Source organism: Tamandua tetradactyla, chromosome 21 (genome assembly GCF_023851605.1).
Source record: "Tamandua tetradactyla isolate mTamTet1 chromosome 21, mTamTet1.pri, whole genome shotgun sequence".
NCBI lineage: Eukaryota > Metazoa > Chordata > Mammalia > Pilosa > Myrmecophagidae > Tamandua > Tamandua tetradactyla.
In genome coordinates, this window is record NC_135347.1 from 40,682,525 (window position 1) to 40,702,805 (window position 20,281).

At 37.5% G+C, this 20,281-nt stretch overlaps 1 protein-coding gene across 1 annotated transcript in view; it reads right to left on the minus strand.

Annotated features, from left to right (window-relative positions):
* The window catches only part of ADGRV1 (adhesion G protein-coupled receptor V1), a 637,421-nt gene extending 617,454 nt beyond the window's left edge, over nt 1-19,967 (minus strand). Inside the window, exon 1 of the mRNA XM_077139161.1 lies at nt 19,790-19,967. Coding sequence (XP_076995276.1) covers nt 19,790-19,934 — 145 coding nt within the window. The 5' untranslated portion in view covers nt 19,935-19,967. The remainder of the gene's footprint in view (nt 1-19,789) is intronic.
* Nucleotides 19,968-20,281: the final 314 nt, after the last annotated feature.

Sequence of the window (20,281 nt, forward strand, 5' to 3'; positions counted from 1 at the left end):
CAGAATGAATAATATATGACAAACTATACATTAGTGAATTGGGTTTATTTTGCCCAGCTCACAATCAAGTGACTTGCTGTCATCAGCAAAATAAAAAGTAATTTAACTCAGAAGAAAAAATAAATATTTCTAATTTTGGCTGTTCAACATATATCATTTAGATGTGGCCCTATTAAAAAGCCCATAGGGAACTGGGTTTAGTGGCATCATATAATGTCCAATTGCATTTTTTATTTTAGGCAATCATTATGCCTGTCACTTCCATACTTCCCTGGCACTTCCATTCTCCCCTTCTTAGAAAAACATTCAGCTCACCACTCAGTGAGAAGCCATATGATGAAAAGTATTACTTTATTTTATTTTCTCACAATTGGCTGGCCTTTCTTAGTTAAATGGCAGAGTTCTATGCAAGGAAAGTTCTGAGTAATAAACCCTCAAAACACACTTCTCACATTTGCCCATTACTAAACTCTTGACCCAACAGTGTATAGAAGAAAAGGGACAAAATCCTCCTGCATGCATCCTGGCTATTTCATTTACCTTCCGCCTTCATGAAGGGAAGAGGGAGGGATAGATTCTATGACACATCACCCCTTCAATCCAGCCCTTTCTCCTTCTACTTCCTACCAGTTACATTCTTTTTTCCTTTCTCAGATGCAAAGGACCCTTCTCTTTTTAAAGGCTACTCATAAAATGCACACTCTTTTGTTCTCAACGATAACCCTTCTAATTTCTTCAGGCTGTTTTCCTATCAGTTATGCATTTGCCATCTTTTCTAGTCATTAAATTCTTCTTTTCAGCATCTATTCTTAATGCTTACATCTCTACACCAACCTAAAATATCATCCCTTGATCACAGCACCCAACAAATCACTGTCCCATATCTTTCCTTTCCTTCACTGAAAACTTTTAGAAAGAGTAGTCAAAACTCACTGCCTTTACTTCCTCTATACATGGATCACAAATTCAAAAGACTTCAGAAACCAGGCAAATAATATGAATGGGTCAGTCAGTCTTGGTGTAAGACAACTGGGAGTGGTGGGGATTGTTGTAACCTAATGCATTCAGTTTCCATCACCTTAATTCAAGCTGGTTGCTGGCTTATGGGACTGCTAGCAAGAGAATCTTAGAAGCTGGATTTTGATATGAAATCTCAATATTTGTAAATGTTGGCAAGTATTCAAATTTAAAAACAAAGCATGAGGAAAAATTAAACAAGTTTAGAGTCCCACCTATAGCCTCTGCTTGCGAATCAATCCTTGTCATTTGAATTGTTCCCAATATTTCTGAGACTATCTCAAAAGTTGCACTCTACTAACTATGTGTGACTTTGAAAAATGACTTAATATCTCTGAAACATAATGCTCCCTTCCATAAGATGACAAAATATAGATAAAATTTACAGGAAGTTTGGAAGGAACAATGAAGAACGCATATAAAGCATCCAACGTAGTACAGAGCACACTGTAAACTTGCTATGAACGTTTTGCCTTCCACTGCTTCAAACACAGGGCAATCCTGGCTCCTCTGAGTGTGTCACACAACAGTAAAACCTCTATTCTTTTGCCTATAAATTTCCCTTTGCTCTGAGCATCCATCCTTCTCTCCCATTTTACACTTGAACCCCCATTCATTTGCTGAAGTATTTTTAATTTGCAAATTGTTTGCCCCCATTCCCAACAGACATTACAATAGCCAACACATATTTGGTGAATTAATGGATGACTGGATGGATAATATATTCTTCAGAATAACTTACCTTCCTTTCATTTTACAAACACCAAGCTTGCCTAAATACAAAAGTCAGGCAAAAGGTCACCAAGTACTCTTAAAAATGTCTCAATTACCCCTCATTTTATATGATGTCTCCCTGTGCTGGTTTGAATCTGTGATGTGCCCCTGAGGAGCCATGTCCTATAATCCTTATTCAGTACTGCTGGGTGGGAGCTTTTTGATTATCTCCACAGAGATGTGACACACCCAGTTGTGGGTATTAACCTTTGATTAGAGGGAAATGCAACTCCACCCATTTCACCTGGGTCTTGATTAGTTTACTGGAATCTTTAAAAGAGGAAAACATTTTGGAGATCCATCAGAGCCACAAGAACCACAAAAGCCTTAAGAACCAGGAGAGCCCACACAGCTAGAGACCTTTGGAGATGAAGAAGGAAAACACCCCTGGGGGATGTTTCATGAAACAAGAAGTCTGGAGAGAAAGCCAGCAGATGTTGCCATGTTCGCCATGCGCCTTTCCAGTTGAAAGAGAAATAAAACTTCATCGGCCGAGAGTTGAGCGCTGCAGCTCTGTGCGGGAGACGCCACGTCGCTGCAGGGTTCATGGTATTCTACTTCACCAGCAGTAGCGTTAATTCATCTGCTTACACTATTTACATGGGAAAGGATAAATATGAAAATGAAGATCTAATAAACTATGGCTGGCCTGAAGATATTTGGGCAACTACTAGGTGAACAGAAACGGTGCAGAACAGCTCCCGGGGCCACGGCAGGGAATGGACACACAGCGTACCCCACTCTGGACTGGACAGACTGACTGAGAGACTCTGCTGCGGTGAGATCCCCGAGCGGTGCGCGATTCCCCGAGCCGTGGTAGTTGTGGCAGCCGGAGCTCCTCCCTCCTTCCTTCCCGGGCCGGCTGAGAGTCTCAGAGAGGCAAGTTTCCCAAGTCACGGCGGCCGGCGCCCCTCTTTTGCGGGCGGCTTCCTGGACCGGCGGCGAATTCCCCGGGCCGCTGCAGCTGGCGACCGACACCCCTCCCCCGCGGGCGGCTTTCTGGTCCGGTAGCAAATTCCCCAGGCCGCTGCGGCCGGCGACCAACGCCCCTCCCCCGCGAGCAGCTTCCTAGACCGGCGGCGAATTCCCCGGGCCACTGCGGCCAGCGACCAATGCCCCTCCCCCACGGGTGGCTCCCTGGTCCGGTGGCGAATTCCCCGGGCCCCGGCAGCTGGCAACCGACACCCCTCCAGGGAGAGGAGGGAATTTCCAACAGTGGCAGGGACTGGGTCCAACCAAACACCAATAGGGGAATTAATAAAGGAGCCACAGGGTCCCCTCAAGCCGCGGCGGCTGACGCCCCCACCACGCACGGCCCCCCGGACCAACTGAGAGAATTGGATCGGAAATCCCCAGGCCGCGGAGAATCGTGATGGGGGGATCCCTTCCAAGCACGTGAGACAAACGTGTGTCACGAGCGCCACCTACTGGGCAGGATAAGAAAAACAGAACCCAGAGATTTCACAGAAAAATCTTACAACCTTGTTGGGTCCGACACCCAGAGAAATCTGACTAAATGCCGAGACGCCAGCAGAAGATAACGGCCCACGCTCAGAAGAATGAGAATATGGCCCAGTCAAAGGAACAAACCAATAGTTCAAATGAGATACAGGAGCTGAGACAACTAATCCTGAATATACGAACAGAAATGGAAAACCTCTTCAAAAATGAAATCGATAAATTGAGGGTGACATGAAGAAGACATGGGCTGAACAAAAAGAAGAAAAAGAAAAACTGAAAAAACAAATCACAGAACTTATGGAAGTGAAGGATAAAGTAGAAAAGATGGAAAAAACAATGGATACCTACAATGATAGATTTAAAGAGACAGAAGATAGAATTAGTGATTTGGAGGATGGAATATCTGAATTCCAAAAAGAAACAGAAACTATAGGGAAAAGAATAGAAAAATTTGAACAGGGTATCATGGAACTCAAGGACAATATGAACCGCACAAATATATGTGTTCTGGGTGTCCCAGAAGGAGAAGAGAAGGGAAAAGGAGGAGAAAAAATAATGGAAGAAATTATCACTGAAAATTTCTCAACTTTTATGAAAGACCTAAAATTACAGATTCAAGAAGTACAGCACACCCCAAAGAGATTAGACCCAAATAGCCATTCTCCAAGACACTTACTAGTTAGAATGTCAGAGGTCAAAGAGAAAGAGAAGATCTTGAAAGCAGCAAGAGAAAAACAATCCATCACATACAAGGGAAACCCAATAAGACTATGTGTAGATTTCTGAGTAGAAACCATGGAAGCTAGAAGACAGTGCGATGATATATTTAAATTACTAAAAGAGAAAAACTGCCAACCAAGACTCCTATATCCAGCAAAATTGTCCTTCAAAAATGAGGGAGAAATTAAAACATTCTCAGACAAAAAGTCACTGAGAGAATTTGTGACCAAGAGACCAGCTCTGCAAGAAATACTAAAGGGAGCACTAGAGTCAGAACCAAAAAGACAGAAGAGAGAGGTATGGAAAAGAGTGTAGAAAGAAGGAAAATCAGATATGATATATATAATACAAAAGGCAAAATGTTAGAGGAAAATATTATCCAAACAGTAATAACACTAAATGTTAATGGACTGAATTCCCCAATCAAAAGACATAGATTGGCAGAATGGATTAAAAAGCAGGATCCTTCTATATGCTGTCTACAGGAAACACATCTTAGACCCCAAGATAAACATAGGTTGAAAGTGAAAGGTTGGGAAAAGATATTTCATGCAAATAACAACCAGAAAAGAGCAGGAGTGGCTATACTAATATCCAGCAAATTAGACTTCAAATGTAAAACAGTTAAAAGAGACAAAGAAGGACACTATATACCAATAAAAGGAACAATTAAACAAGAAGACATAACAATCATAAATATTTACGCACCAAACCAGAATGCCCCAAAATATGTGAGGAATACACTGCAAACACTGAAAAGGGAAATAGACTCATATACCATAATAGTTGGAGACTTCAATTCACCACTCTCATCAATGGACAGAACATCTAGACAGAGGATCAATAAAGAAATAGACAATCTGAATATTACTATAAATGAGCTAGACTTAACAGACAATTATAGGACATTACATCCCACAACAGCAGGATACACCTTTTTCTCAAGTGCTCATGGATCATTCTCAAAGATAGACCATATGCTGGGTCACAAAGCAAGTCTTAACAAATTTAAAAAGATTGAAATCATACACACACTTTCTCGGATCATAAAGGAATGTAGTTGGAAATCGATAATAGGCGGAGTGCCAGAAAATTCACAAATACGTGGAGGCTCAACAACACATTCTTAAACAACGAGTGGGTCAAAGAAGAAATTGCAAGAGAAATTAGCAAATACCTCGAGGCGAATGAAAATGAAAACACATGTCAAAACTTATGGGACGCAGCAAAGGCAGTGCTAAGAGGGAAATTTATTGCCCTAAATGCCTATATCAGAAAAGAAGAAAAGGCAAATATGTAGGAATTAACTGTGCATTTGGAAGAACTGGAGAAAGAACAGCAAACTAATCCCAAAGCAAGCAAAAGGAAAGAAATAACAAAGATTAAAGCAGAAATAAATGAAATTGAGAACATGAAAACAATAGAGAAAAACAATAAGAGCAGAAGTTGGTTCTGTGAGAAAATCAATAAGATTGATGGGCCCTTAGCAAGACTGACAAAAAGAAGAAGAGAGAGGATGCAAATAAATAAGATCAGAAATGGAAGAGGAGACATAACTACTGACCTCACAGAAATAAAGGAGGTAATAACAGGATACTATGAACAACTTTACGCTAATAAATACAACAATTTAGATGAAATGGACAGCTTCCTGGAAAGACATGAACAACCAACTTTGACTCAAGAAGACATAGATGACCTCAACAAACCAATCACAAGTAAAGAAATTGAATTAGTCATTCAAAAGCTTCCTAAAAAGAAAAGTCCAGGACCAGACGGCTTCACATGTGAATTCTATCAAACATTCCAGAAAGAATTAGTACCAACTCTTCTCAAACTCTTCAAAAAAATCGAAGTGGAGGGAATACTACCTAATTCATTCTATGAAGCCAACATCACCCTCATACCAAAACCAGGCAAAGATATTACAAAAAAAGAAAACTACAGACCAATCTCTCTAATGAATACAGATGCAAAAATCCTCAATAAAATTCTAGCAAATCGTATCCAACAACACATTAAAAGAATTATACATCATGACCAAGTAGGATTCATCCCAGGTATGCAAGGATGGTTCAACATAAGAAAAATCAATTAATGTAATACACCATATCAACAAATCAAAGCAGAAAAATCACATGATCATCTCAATTGATGCAGAGAAGGCATTTGATAAGATTCAACATCCTTTCCTGTTGAAAACACTTCAAAGGATAGGAATACAAGGGAACTTCCTTAAAATGATAGAGGGAATATATGAAAAACCCACAGCTAATATCATCCTCAATGGGGAAAAATTGAAAACTTTCCCCCTAAGATCAGGAATAAGACAAGGATGTCCACTATCACCACTATTATTCAACATTGTGTTGGAGGTTCTAGCCAGAGCAATTAGACAAGAAAAAGAAATACAAAGCATCAAAATTGGAAAGGAAGAAGTAAAACTATCACTGTTTGCAGACGATATGATACTATACGTCGAAAACCCGGAAAAATCCACAACAAAACTACTAGAGCTAATAAATGAGTATAGCAAAGTAGCAGGTTACAAGATCAACATTCAAAAATCTGTAGCATTTCTATACACTAGTAATGAACAAGCTGAGGGGGAAATCAAGAAACGAATCCCATTTACAATTGCAACTAAAAGAATGAAATACCTAGGAATAAATTTAACTAAAGAGACAAAAAACATATATACAAAAAACTGTTAAAAGAAATCACAGAAGACCTAAATAGATGGAAGGGCATACTGTGTTCATGGATTGGAAGACTAAATATAGTTAAGATGTCAATCCTACCTAAATTGATTTACAGATTCAATGCAATACCAATCAAAATCCCAACAACTTATTTTTCAGAAATAGAAAAACCAATAAGCAAATTTATCTGGAAGGGCAGGGTGCCCCGAATTGCTAAAAACATCTTGAGGAAAAAAAACGAAGCTGGAGGTCTCGCGCTGCCTGACTTTAAGGCATATTATGAAGCCACAGTGGTCAAAACAGCATGGTATTGGCATAAAGATAGATATATCGACCAATGGAATCGAATAGAGTGCTCAGATATAGACCCTCTCATCTATGGACATTTGATCTTTGATAAGGCAGTCAAGCCAACTCACCTGGGACAGAACAGTCTCTTCAATAAATGGTGCCTAGAGAACTGGATATCCATATGCAAAAGAATGAAAGAAGACCCATATCTCACACACTATACAAAAGTTAACTCAAAATGGATCAAAGATCTAAACATTAGGTCTAAGACCATAAAACAGTTAGAGGAAAATGTAGGGAGATACCTTATGAATCTTACAATTGGAGGCAGTTTTATGGACCTTACACCTAAAGCAAGAGCACTGAAGAAGGAAATAAATAAATGGGAGCTCCTCAAAATTAAACACTTTTGTGCATCAAAGAACTTCATCAAGAAAGTAGAAAGAGAGCCTACACAATGGGAGACAATATTTGGAAACGACATATCAGATAAAGGTCTAATATCCAGAATTTATAAAGAGATTGTTCAACTCAACAACAAAAAGACAGCCAACCCAATTACAAAATGGAAAAAAGACTTGAACAGACACCTCTCAGAAGAAGAAATACAAATGGCCAAAAGGCACATGAAGAGATGCTCAATGTCCCTGGCCATTAGAGAAATGCAAATCAAAACCACAATGAGATATCATCTCACACCCACCAGAATGGCCATTATCAACAAAACAGAAAATGACAAGTGCTGGAGAGGATGCGGTGAAAGAGGCACACTTATCCACTGTTGGTGGGAATGTAAATGGTACAACCACTGTGGAAGGCAGTTTGGCGGTTCCTCAAAAAGCTGAATATAGAATTGCCATACGACCCAGCAATACCATTGCTGGGAATCTACTCAATGGAATTAAGGGCAAAAACTCAAACAGACATTTGCACACCAATGTTTATAGCAGCGTTATTTACAATTGCAAAGAGATGGAAACAGCCAAAATGTCCATCAACAGATGAGTGGCTAAACAAACTGTGGTATATACATACGATGGAATATTATGCAGCTTTAAGGCAGGATAAACTTATGAAGCATGTAATAACATGGATGTACCTAGAGAACATTATGCTGAGTGAGTCTAGCCAAAAACTAAAAGACAAATACTGTATGGTCCCAATGATGTGAATCGACATTCGAGAATAAACTTGGAATATGTTATTGGTAACAGAGTCCAGCAGGAGTTAGAAACAGGGTAAGATAATGGGTAATTGGAGCTGAAGGGATACAGACTGTGCAAAAGGACTAGATACAAAAACTCAAAAATGGACAGCACAATAATACCTAATTGTAAAGTAATCATGTTAAAACACTGAATGAAGCTGCATCCGAGCTATAGGTTTTTATTTTGTTTTGTATATTTTGTTTTGTTTTTACTATTATTATTTTTATTTTTTCTCTATATTAACATTCTATATCTTTTTCGGTTATGTTGCTAGTTCTTCTAAACCGATGCAAATGTACTAAGAAATGATGATCATGCATCTATGTGATGATGTTAAGAATTACTGATTGCATATGTAGAATGGTATGATTTCTAAATGTTGGGTTAATTTCTTTTGTTCCATTAATTAATAAAAAAAAATATGACTGTTAAAAGTCAAAATTAAAAAAAAAATTGAGGTATAAATAAATACCTATATAAAAAAGGTTATATATTTGGAAAAAAAAAAACTTCATCGGCCTTTCTTGTATGAAGGTTACCCCTTGCTGGTGCCTTAATTTGGACATTTTTATAGACTTGCTTTAGTTGGGGCATTTTCATGGCCTTAGAGTTGTAAACTGGCAACTTTATAAATTCTCCCTCTTAAAAGCCATTCTGTTTCTGGTATATCACATTCCAGCAGCTACCAAACTAGAATACTCCCCCAAACAAGACCTTATCAACTCACCCATGATATGATCATAATCTCCTGGTTTACCTTCATTAATCTCCCTCTTCTGCCTATTCCAATCAACCTTCCTTATACTACTACCCAGGTCAGTGATAAAGAAATCTATTTTTATATCAATCTGTTGTTCAAAAATTGACTGATTCCCCAATATCTATTAGGAAAAAAAAAAAGAAAGAAAAACTAATCCTTACTGTGAAAATACAACCAAAATGGAGGTCAGTAAAAATAGCAGGTAACTGACTTCTGAAAACCCTTTCTCCATAAAAGCAATGGGAACACTGGCAAAATTTGTCAACATCAAGTTTTTCAGAACATGGAAATTAGCCAAAGGCTTGCAGAAATTTGGCAAGTGTTTATTCAAGAAAAAAATGGATGAATATTTTTGGCTGTTTAACTTGTCCTAATCCCATCCTTCCTTCCTAAATGTCACAGCAATCTTAAAAGCCAATAGCTTGGCACTCACTGGTGGAGACAGAATAGGTCTGGAAATCCTTCAAAGCCCCATTTCCCAAGAAATGTCACTATCTGAACTATCATTCTGCAAATATATTCCCAGGACCTGGAGATGCCATTCCATGAGAGTTTTTACAGACACATTTAAAAGAACTAGCCAAAGTATAAGCAACAAAATTTAAAAATTAGATAAGACTTCATCAAAATTTATAAGTTTTATGCATGAAAGGATGCTATAATACAGCAGCAAAAACAGACAATTCAACAATAATGTTTGGAGACTTCATGAATCAATATCAATAATGGACAAAACAACTACACAGAGGATCAACAAGGAAAGAGTAGACCTGAGCCAACACTATAAACCAACTAGACATAACAGACAACTCCAGCACATTCCAATCACAATAGTGGAAAATACATCTTCCAAAGTGCACATGAAACATCATCCAGGACAGACCATATATTAGGTCAGAACAAGTTGGAATAAATTTAAAAGAAATAAAGTCACCCAGGGTATAGTTTTCAACTACAAGGGGATGAAATTAGAAAGCAATAACAGAAGGTAATTTGGGTAATATGCAAATATGTGGAAATATTTTTTTTAATATTCAATGCACTACTAAATAACCAAATACTCAAGGAAGATATTATAAAGGAAATTAGAAAATACTTTGAGGTGAATGAAACAGAAACACAACACACCAAAATTTATAGGATGCAGTTATAACAGTGTTCAGAGGAAAATATAAAGCTATTAATGCCTATTTTACAAAAAAAAGTTCTCCAATCAATAACCTAACCTTCCACCTTAAGAAATTGAATATATAGAAGCAAACTAAATGCAAAGCAAACAGAAGGAAATAAAAATCAGAATGGAAATAAAATAGAGAATATAAAAATGATAGAGAAAAACAACCAAGCCAAATGTTGGTTCTTTGAAAAGATCAACAAAACTGACAAATCCTTAGCTAGACTGACCAAGAAAACAGAGAGAAGACTCAAATGACTAAAATCAGGAATGAAAGAGGGGATATTATTACCTACCTTACATAAATAAAAAGGACTGTGATGGAATACAATGAAGAGGTGTATACCAACAAATTTAACCTATATAGAATGGAAAAAATTCCTAGAAAGACATAAACTACCAAAACTGACCCATGATGATATAAAAACAATGAATAGACCTATAATAAGTAAAGAGATTGAATAAGTAATCAAAAAAGTTCCCACAAAGAAAAGCCTAGGACCAGTTGACTTCATTGGTGAATTCTACCAAATGTTTAAAAATCTTCCACAAACTCTTACAAATATAAGAATGCAAGGGAGCACTTCCCAACTCATTCTCTGAGGCCAGTATTAAACTCATACCCAAAACCAAAGACATCACAAGAAAAGAAAGACAAACAGCCCCTATAAATATAGAAGCAAAAATTCTCAACAAAAATCCTAGCAAACTAATGAAGTAACATATAATATAAATTACACACCACAACCCAGTGGGACCTGTTCCCGGAATGCAACATTGGTTTAACATACAAAAATCAGTCAATGCATGCACAATAATAATGAATAAAAAGGACCAAAACCACATGATTATCTAAATAAAGTGAGAAAAATCACTTCAAAAATCCAATACCTATTCATGATTAAAAAACACACATACACTTGGGGCGGGCCGCGGTGGCTCAGCGGGCAAGAGTGCTTGCCTGCCATGCCGGAGGACCCCGGTTCGATTCCCGGCCCCAGCCCATGTAAAAAGCAAACAAACAAACAAAATATAATAAAACAAGAAAATGTTTAAAGATGTTTCCCTTTCTTCCTCCCTTCCTTCCTTCCATCCTTCCTTCCTTCCCTTCCTCCCTCTCTCTCAAAAAAAAAAAAAAAAAAAAACACACATACACAATAAATAAGGAATAAAAGGGAAATTCCTCAAACTGATGAAGGACATCACATAAAATTTCACAGGTAACATTATACTTAATGTTGAGAGATTTAGAGTTTTCCTCCTAAAGTCAGAAACAAGATGAAGACGTCTGCTTTCCCCAGTTTTTTTCATCACTGTACTGGAAGTTCTAGTAATGGCAATTAGGAAAAAAAGAAAGAAAGAAAATGCATACAATTACAAAGGAAGAAGAAAACTATTTTTGCAGATGGCATGATTTTGCATATAGAAAATCATAAAGAATCCACCAAAAAACTATCAGAGTAAATAAATGAATTCAGAAAGCTTACAAGGTACAAGACCAATATACAAAATATTATGTGTAGTTCTATACACTGGCAATGAACTATTCAAAAATGAAATTAAAGGAACAATTCCATTTAAAATAGTATTAAAAAGATAAAATACTTAAGAAAAATGTTAACAAAAGAAGAGCAAGTCTTATACATTAGAAACCACAAAACATCACTGAAAGAAATTATACATATAAATAAATATGAAGATATTTATGTGTTCATGAATTGGAATTAATACTATTAAGATGGAAATACTCCCAAACTGATCTATGAATTCAGTGTAATACCTGTCAAATCAGAGCTGCTTATTTTTTTTTCATAAATGGACAGGCTGTTCCTAAATTCATACAGAAATATAAGGGATAGAGAATAGTCAAAGTAACCTACGAACAAAGTTTGAGGACTCATACGTCCCAATTTCAAAACTTATTATAAAGTTACAATGAGACTGGGTTAAGAACATACATATAAGTCAAGAGAACAGAATTGAGAGTCCAGAAATAAACCCATACACTTATGGCCATTTGGTTTCCAACAAGGGTGTCACAATCACTCAGTGGGAAAGACTAGTCATTTAAATAAATGATGCCTGAACAACCGGCTATCCAAATAAAAAAGAATGACATTGAACCCTCATCTCATACCATATTTAAAATTAAATGTTAAGAGCTAAAACTATAAAACTCTTGGAAGAAAAAAATAAGTGCAAATTTTTGTGACCTTGGATTAGGCAATGGTTTCTCATTTATGACACCTAAGGCACAAGCAACCAAAGAAAAAAGTAAATAAACTGGACTTCAACAAAATTAAAAGCTTTGTGCTTTTGTAATTAACAGCACTGAATTACATATTTGAATGTGATTGAGAGGGGAAATTTTAGGTTATAAAATTTAGGTTATAAAACTAGTAAAATTATACGCTACTAGAATAAATTCAAAAATAACATAGGACTGTACAACACATATAGTAAACTCTACTGTAAACCATGGACTATAGTTAATAGTATAATTATGGTAATATTTTTTCATATGTTGTAACAAAGTTATCACACTAATGCAAAATGTTAATAATAGGAAAAACTATATGGGTAAGGGGGTGCATATGTAAGTTCTCTATATTATTCATGATTTTTCTGTAAACCTACAACTTCCCTGATAAATAAATAATTTTTAAAAAAGCTTTGTGATTCAAAGGTTATTACGAAGAAAGTGAAAAGTCAGCCCCAAAATGGGAGAAAATATTTGGAAATCACATATCTGATACAGGACTAGTATCCAGAATATATAAAGAATTCTTCAACTCAATGAAAAGACAACACAACTAAAAAAAAGACAAAGAATGTGAATACCATTTATCCAAGGAAGACATACATATGGCCAATAAGCAAATGAAAAGATGCTCAACATCAGTAGCCATCAGGGAAATGTATTTCAAAACCACAATGAGAAACTGCTTAACTCCCACCAGTTCAGTTAAAATTAAAATGGAAGAAAATAAATATTAGCAAGGATATAGAGAGACTGGAACCCTCATATATCGCTGGTGGGAATGCAAAATGGTGCAGCCACTTTTGAAAATTGTTTGGTAATTCTTAAAAAAATAAAGCATAGAGTTACCATATGACACAGCAATTCCACTCCTAAGTACATATGCAAAATAACTGAAAACCTATGCTCATGAATAAATTTGTATACAAATGTTCACAGCAGCAGTATTCACAATAGCTAAAAAGTGAAAACAACCCAATGTCCATCAACTGATGAATGGATAAACAAAATGGAATATCCATACAATGGAATAGTACACAACCATAAAAAGGAATGAAATACTGATTAATGCTACAATATGGATGAAGTTTGAAAACATTATGTGAAGCAAAAGAAGTTAGACATAGAAAGGTCATATTTTGTATAATTTCATTCATGTGAAATGTCTAGAATAGGCAGTCCCACAGAGACAGAAAATAGATAAGTGTTTCCAGGTATTTAGGGTTGAATTGTGCCTTCCAAAATTAAAAATTCAAATCCTAACTCCTGGTACCTTTGAATGTGACTTTGTTTGGAAATAGGGATTTTACACATGCAATCAAGTCAAGGTCATACAGGATTAGTGTTGGCTCTAAATCATATACAACTTCTGTCTTTATAAGAAGAGGGAAATTTGGATATAGACGCACAGAGAGAATGCCAAATGAAGACACAGTCACGTACAGGAAAGACGTTGGCCATTGATGATAGAGGCAAAACTGGAGTGACTACAAACCAATGAATGCTAAGAACTGTCAAAAGCCACCAGAAGCTACGACAGTCATGGAACTGATTCTTCCCAAGAACCTCAGAGGAAAATGGCCTTGTCAACACCTTGATTCAGTCTTCTAGCCTTCAGAACTGTAAGAAAATACATTTCTGTTGTTTTAAGCCACTCAGTTTATTGTACTTTGTTACGGCACATTAGGAAACTCAAACACCAGGATCTGGGCTGGGGTCGGGGTGGGGAGAAAGAGATAGGATGTGAAAGCTAATAAGGACAGGGTTTCTGAGTTGATGAAATTGTTCTAAAATTGATAGTGGTGATATCTGCATAGGTTTGTAAGTATACTTACAGAATTGTGCACTTTAAAGGTATACATTTTTGTGAATTACATCTCAAAAAATGTGAATTGCACTTTAAAAAAAAATGCAGTCCTCCCTGTCACTTCCACTTATCGTCATCTCTTCCTTGAACTGTTCCAGTCAAATTGATGTAATATGTGTAGGATAAGACACCTGAATCATTCTCGCCTCTGACCCTTTGATCCAAACTACTTCCCTTCCTCTCTCCCTCTTCCCACTTCCTCTCCTTCACCATTCTTCAAAGTCCAATGAAGTCCCACTTTTTTCCAAAATACTTTTCATCCTTAGCTGATTGACCTTCTTAGTTTCATTCCCGCTCATCAACACTGCTGAATTTATTCATTAATATATGAATAACTTTAATTGTAACTGCAGATAGGGCTTTCTCTGTATAATCACGGATTCAAAATATAGGAGATTATGCAATTCTTTCATATCTGTTCTCAAAATTATGTCGATCATTTTTTGCAAGGTTTCTATCTAAAACACTTGTCTCTATTATGCCTTCTTTCACTTAAACATTACTTGAAAAATGAGAGTGTATTATTTTACTTCCAAATAATTATATATAAGTACAACTCTGCAAAACAGTGCTGCATTAAAAGATGAGCTAAATTGAATTACTGCCCCATGACATAGATTAAAGGACATCATTCCAAGTATCCTAACAAAAGGATTTTCTAGAGAGGAATATGAGTATATACTATGAAGAACATTAATATTATCTAATTATCAGAGTTCATGACTGAAGAAGCGAACAAATTTATTTATTTTAAAATTTTAATTTTAAATTTAAATTATTTTAATTTAATTTAAATAAATTTAAACAAATACAAAACCTCAAATTATTTCCACAATATGCTTCAGAACACTTGTTCATTTGTTACATTTAATAAAAGAAGTCATTTCTCTTTTACACATATTCCCCACAGAATTATTCTTTGTAGAAAGAAAGCAAAGTCAATATAAATAATTAAGAATTGCTTCTGTTTTGTCATTTTGAGTCATATTAGCTCAGTTAATTCCAGTATATATGCCCTCTGTTTACTGTGCAAACCACATGCAGAAACAAACTATTAACAGTGTTACACAACACCTTTTTGGAGTTGTATTTTATTAAAGCTACCCTGTATCTTTCAACCTATGCCACACTGCAGAAATGACTATTTAATAATTGCAATCTCTTCTTATTAGCTTAGCATTTCATTTTCCTTGCCCTATGGCACCCTACAGTTGTAGGTAAGGAAAACTCTTTGTTGATTAGTTATTTAAGACCAGCAACAATCACTATGCTGGAGAAGCCTACTTGGAGAGAGAGTTACATAAGAGCTAGCACTCAACAGCCTCAGACCCAGAGCAGCAAATTATAAACCCAAATACTTCGCCACACAGAACCACATAGGCTAGTTGAAATGCTAATTGCCTTTCAGCATAACTAAAGACAGACAGGAGAGCTTTTGCTTCAGAGAATGAAATGGATTTTTTACTCCACTTCTGCACCATTGTCTTGCTGAGAATCATTTGCAATCTATTCATAAAGGTAGCTCTTTCCCTAACCTTTAAAATGTGGGAAATTTATTTCACCCCTACCAGCACCTCCAATGTGCTGGTGTGCCAAGAAAGGAACAGATGGTTGGATTAATGCCATGTTAAGCCCCTAATAAAGTAAAGCATGAAAGACCTTGACACTCAAACATATAGTACAAAATGGGGAAATGTGCCTAGAGAAAAAGAGTTTTGAACAACAAATAAATGTATTCAAGTAAAATGATCAAATAATATAATCTTTAAAACATGAATATTTTTCAGGTACTCACATTCAGGTGCATAAGAAAAATTAGCTCTCAAACAGATACCAGGCCTCCTTTTATACATAATAATTTTGTGAGTAATAGTTCAAAACTCATTTATGGAAGGACAATTATTTCTAAAGCCAGTTTTTCCTTTTATATGAATAGAGATCCATTTCGGGTTTTCAGAATTCTGAGTGAATGAGTGAGGAATTCCCTATCAGCATCCTGCCCTTATTTTGAGGTATAGTCAGACTTAACGCCTGACTGCACCAGAAAAGGGCCCAATAACCACCTGCCCAGCAGCTGGGGAGGGACTAGGTCTGGGACATTTTAAAGTGTATAGTGTGTCACAGTGGAATCAGAAAACACAGCCTTCGTAATACCACAGCCTCCCATGTCCCAGCTCCACACTTCTCCTCTGCCATACCTCTTTCAAGGCGAAAGAGCTGGGTGCTGAGGCTCTTGTGAGGCCTGACATCCTGACATATTGAGGGAACCCTCCATACATGCACAAGATGCCACCTGTTCTCCTAACTCTGCTTGTGGAGGGAGAAAAATGGGCAAGCATGCTTGGTGAATTAACCTCTGTACTACTTTATTTTGCGTAAAGTATAAAGAACCCAGTTTATTAGTACTGTTTATGTTCATTTCTCAACAAATTTATTTACATGAGGTTTGAACTGCCTGCAAGTAACAATATATGAAGACTAAACAGAGCTTTAAACTATAAATAGTTTCAATTAATAATCCCATTCTCATCCAGATTCTGCAGGAGTTAAGGTAAGAAAGAAATTTCTCTGGGTGGATGTTCACCAAAACCCTTGGACAGTAGGGTTTCTGGTGATTTTTCGTTATCTTTGTACTTTTTGAATTTCCTATATGCTTTCTGTACCATCTTTATAATTAGTCAAAAGTTATTCCCAAGTCAAAGAAAGAAGAAGGAGAGGAAAGAAAGAAAGAAAAACAGACTCAACTGTGTGTTAGCTGTGTGAATTTTCCCACAAATCAGGAACATACTCATCCAAATCTCTCCATGGTAACACACTACATTCTATAATCAAATTAAGCAATCACCATCTAAGAAGCTCAATACCCTTTCCAAGCATCCATAAATCACCTAGCTGCCCTCCATGTGAGGTAAAAATGGTGATGGCACAGTGCTTCCACTGTGCAGATTTCAGACTTGGTGAATAAAATAATGATTGTCATAAGTAAATTTGTAAGAAAGTCACTTATTAAATATATTAACCACCTTTATCAGGCCTCAAGATACTACAGAAGTATATAATAAAGTTACTGGAATTTTGTATTCCGATTGGGGAAAGAAAAGGCAACCCTGAAATTTCTAAAACGGTAGGGTCAGCAATATAAGGCCATGAGGTAGCATCTGGTTCAACGGCAATAATCAAACATTTAATGGTCAAATCAACTTGTTAAGCTGCTTCTCATTTAATTTACAGGTATATAGAAGTGACTAAAGTCATAATTAGAAAATGGAACATGTGAAGTTAAGTGGGCCTCTTAACTTTTTTAGGTCTCAATTTCCCCAAATATAAAATACAGAGGTTAGTCCAGTTCTGTGCTTCAGCATTTTATGTTACATCCACGTACATCTATCTACGTATATCTGAACTACCTTATCTAAAGCAAAAAGTAATTCTTGTAGGTCCTCCCAGGGCACAGAGCTTTCTGCCTCATTTCTTCATCTGTAAATCCAATAATACTATTTAATTCATGATTAAATAGAAAACTATTCTATTTAAAGAGCTTTATACAATTTCTGGTACATAGTGAGCATTTAGTAAATGTGGCATACTCTTATGAGTCATCATGGGAACATGAACAAAAAAGTTTGGTCATAACAAATTCTGCTGTGAGCAGTACGCTTTTTCTTTGGGAGTAGCATCATGAACACGGGCATGGAAAACTCCAAGTAGAAAGACATCACTGCCTAATACTGGCTTCTGTTCTCCTACATAATTTCTAATCGTTATTTTTACTAATATTTTCCAATAATGAATACAATTGATATTCAATATCTGCTAAGTATATATACTGTATAAAAACTATCATTGTTGTAACTAAAACATAATAAATGTGAACTGATGCATCATTTCTCTATCTGATGGTATCCAGATTCAGTGTTGTTACATAATTTACCTTTACCATTATGGGTTGACATGGTAGTCTAAGATTACTCCAGTTTATAGGCAGTTTCAACTTTTAATCATTACATTTGGTACAGTGTAGCTGCTAAGAGCACTCAGAAAAAAATTTCTTGATCCAGCTCCTACTAACTAAGTAACTTGGAACAAGAAGCTTAAACCTTCTACACTTTGATGTCATTATCTACAAATTGGAACAATACTGTTTAATATTGTGTTGTGAGTGCTCAAGATAATTTATACAAAGGGCTTTTTAGAATTCATGAAATAGAGTATGTATTCAATAAGTGATTGCTACTACTCTCATTCATCATGGAAATAGGAACATGGAGATAGGAATCGGTCATGCATTTTCTTTAGTGTATACATTTGAGTTACTTCTTTCAAAAGTTATAATCTTGAGAGAGAACTTTTAGTTGAAACAAATTTCAGTAACCACCTAGTCTGGTCCCCTTATTTTATAAATGAAGAAACTAAAGCTCCAAAAGATGTATAGTTCAAGTCATTAAAAGTTAATGGCAGAGACAGGATTTTACATCAAATAACATATTTTATTATAATGCAATTCAGACAGTATTTGGTACTTTCCTACAGCCTACTTTTTTCTCAAATGTTACATTGGCTTAAGAGTTTGCCACTTATCTAGAAAGTTAGCCAAAAAGAAATTGCCAGTGTTCACTGGTATCCTGACACTAACATTCTTTTTTCCTTTCTTGAAATTCTTTGTTATTGTTTGATCTTGTTCTTTTGATAAAAGACACATAAAGGGGGCAAAAAAGACACTTTAGTCATTTAAAGTGATAATAAGTTAAGCAAAATTGTTTTAAATAATGCTGTATTAGTTAAAATACATTTTTGAGCTTTATCCTAATCCTCAATAATGATACTGTTAAGATTTGATATCAATAATTTTTAAGAGTATGTCGCTCACTTATAAACACATTACACACATTTTAAAGGGTGCGAATTTGCAAAATGTGAAAAGTTGTTTTAGGACAAAAATGACATAGGAAAAGTTAATACTGAACGGTAACATTTTCTTTGATGAACATCGCCTTGCTTTCTGAGTTTTAGTTTTAGGGAAAGTCAGAATATAGTTTAAGGCATTCAAAATTTGTGAGGTTTTTAAAAAATTAATTATTCCATAATCTCAAGGGTATTCCAAACTCTCTGAAATCAGTACAGCTCGCTGGCAGTGCTCCGACCAAGCGGTTATCCTGATCACAAACAAGACCCTTCAAGTCTCTCTCAGTCCAGCCCATTTTTAACATTCCCTACGGCACGCCGTTCTCGGTCATTCACCGACCTGACTTCTTAAAATTAAGGTTAGAGTTCCGATTCCAAATGGGATGAGAAGAAAGGGAACTTTCACTCCGCTGACCCAGTTGTCACCTTCAGTGAGGTCGCGCAGCTTTCGGAAGGGCGGGCGGGAAGGAAGGGCGGGCTGAGAGCACGGCGGCGGGCAGAGGCGACCCGCAGCCCCGCGGGATTGGCCCGCGCCGCCCTCGCCGCTCATCCCCGCAGCAGGTGCCGGGGCGGCGACCCCACACCCGCGGACCCTGCGGCCGCTTCCCGAGGCAGCGGGATGCTCGCGGCCCCGTCCCCCGCCCAATTCATACCTAGCCCCGGGGACACCGACATCCGCGCGCGCCCGGCAGTCCCCGCAGGTCCTCGCTGGCTCGGCCTCTCGCTCCAATCTCCACGGCTCACCCGGGCTGCCGGCTGACTGCTTCTCCCGCTACCCGGCCAGGAGGGGAGAAGCATCCTCCGCCCCCTTCTCCCTCACCCCCGCCCCCTTCTCCCTCACCCCCTCCCCGCACCCCCATCCCCCCTATCCCCCCCAACCCCTCCATCTTCTCACAGCTCCAATAGGGCCGGTGGCTCCCGGGGCCGCGCTCACCTGCCTAGCGGAGCGGGGGTGGCCGCCCGTGGCAGCGCGCCCTCCTCTACGCAGCAGGCAGCCAGGTCTGCGTGCCGGCGTCGGTAACACCCTGCCTTGGCCATCCCTAATGGACTCTTCCAGCAGCCAGGCGGGGAAGCTGACCCGCCCGCGAGCAGGGAAGCATCAGCCCTGCGGCTGCTCCCGAGCATCCCGGGCGAGTTGCGCGACA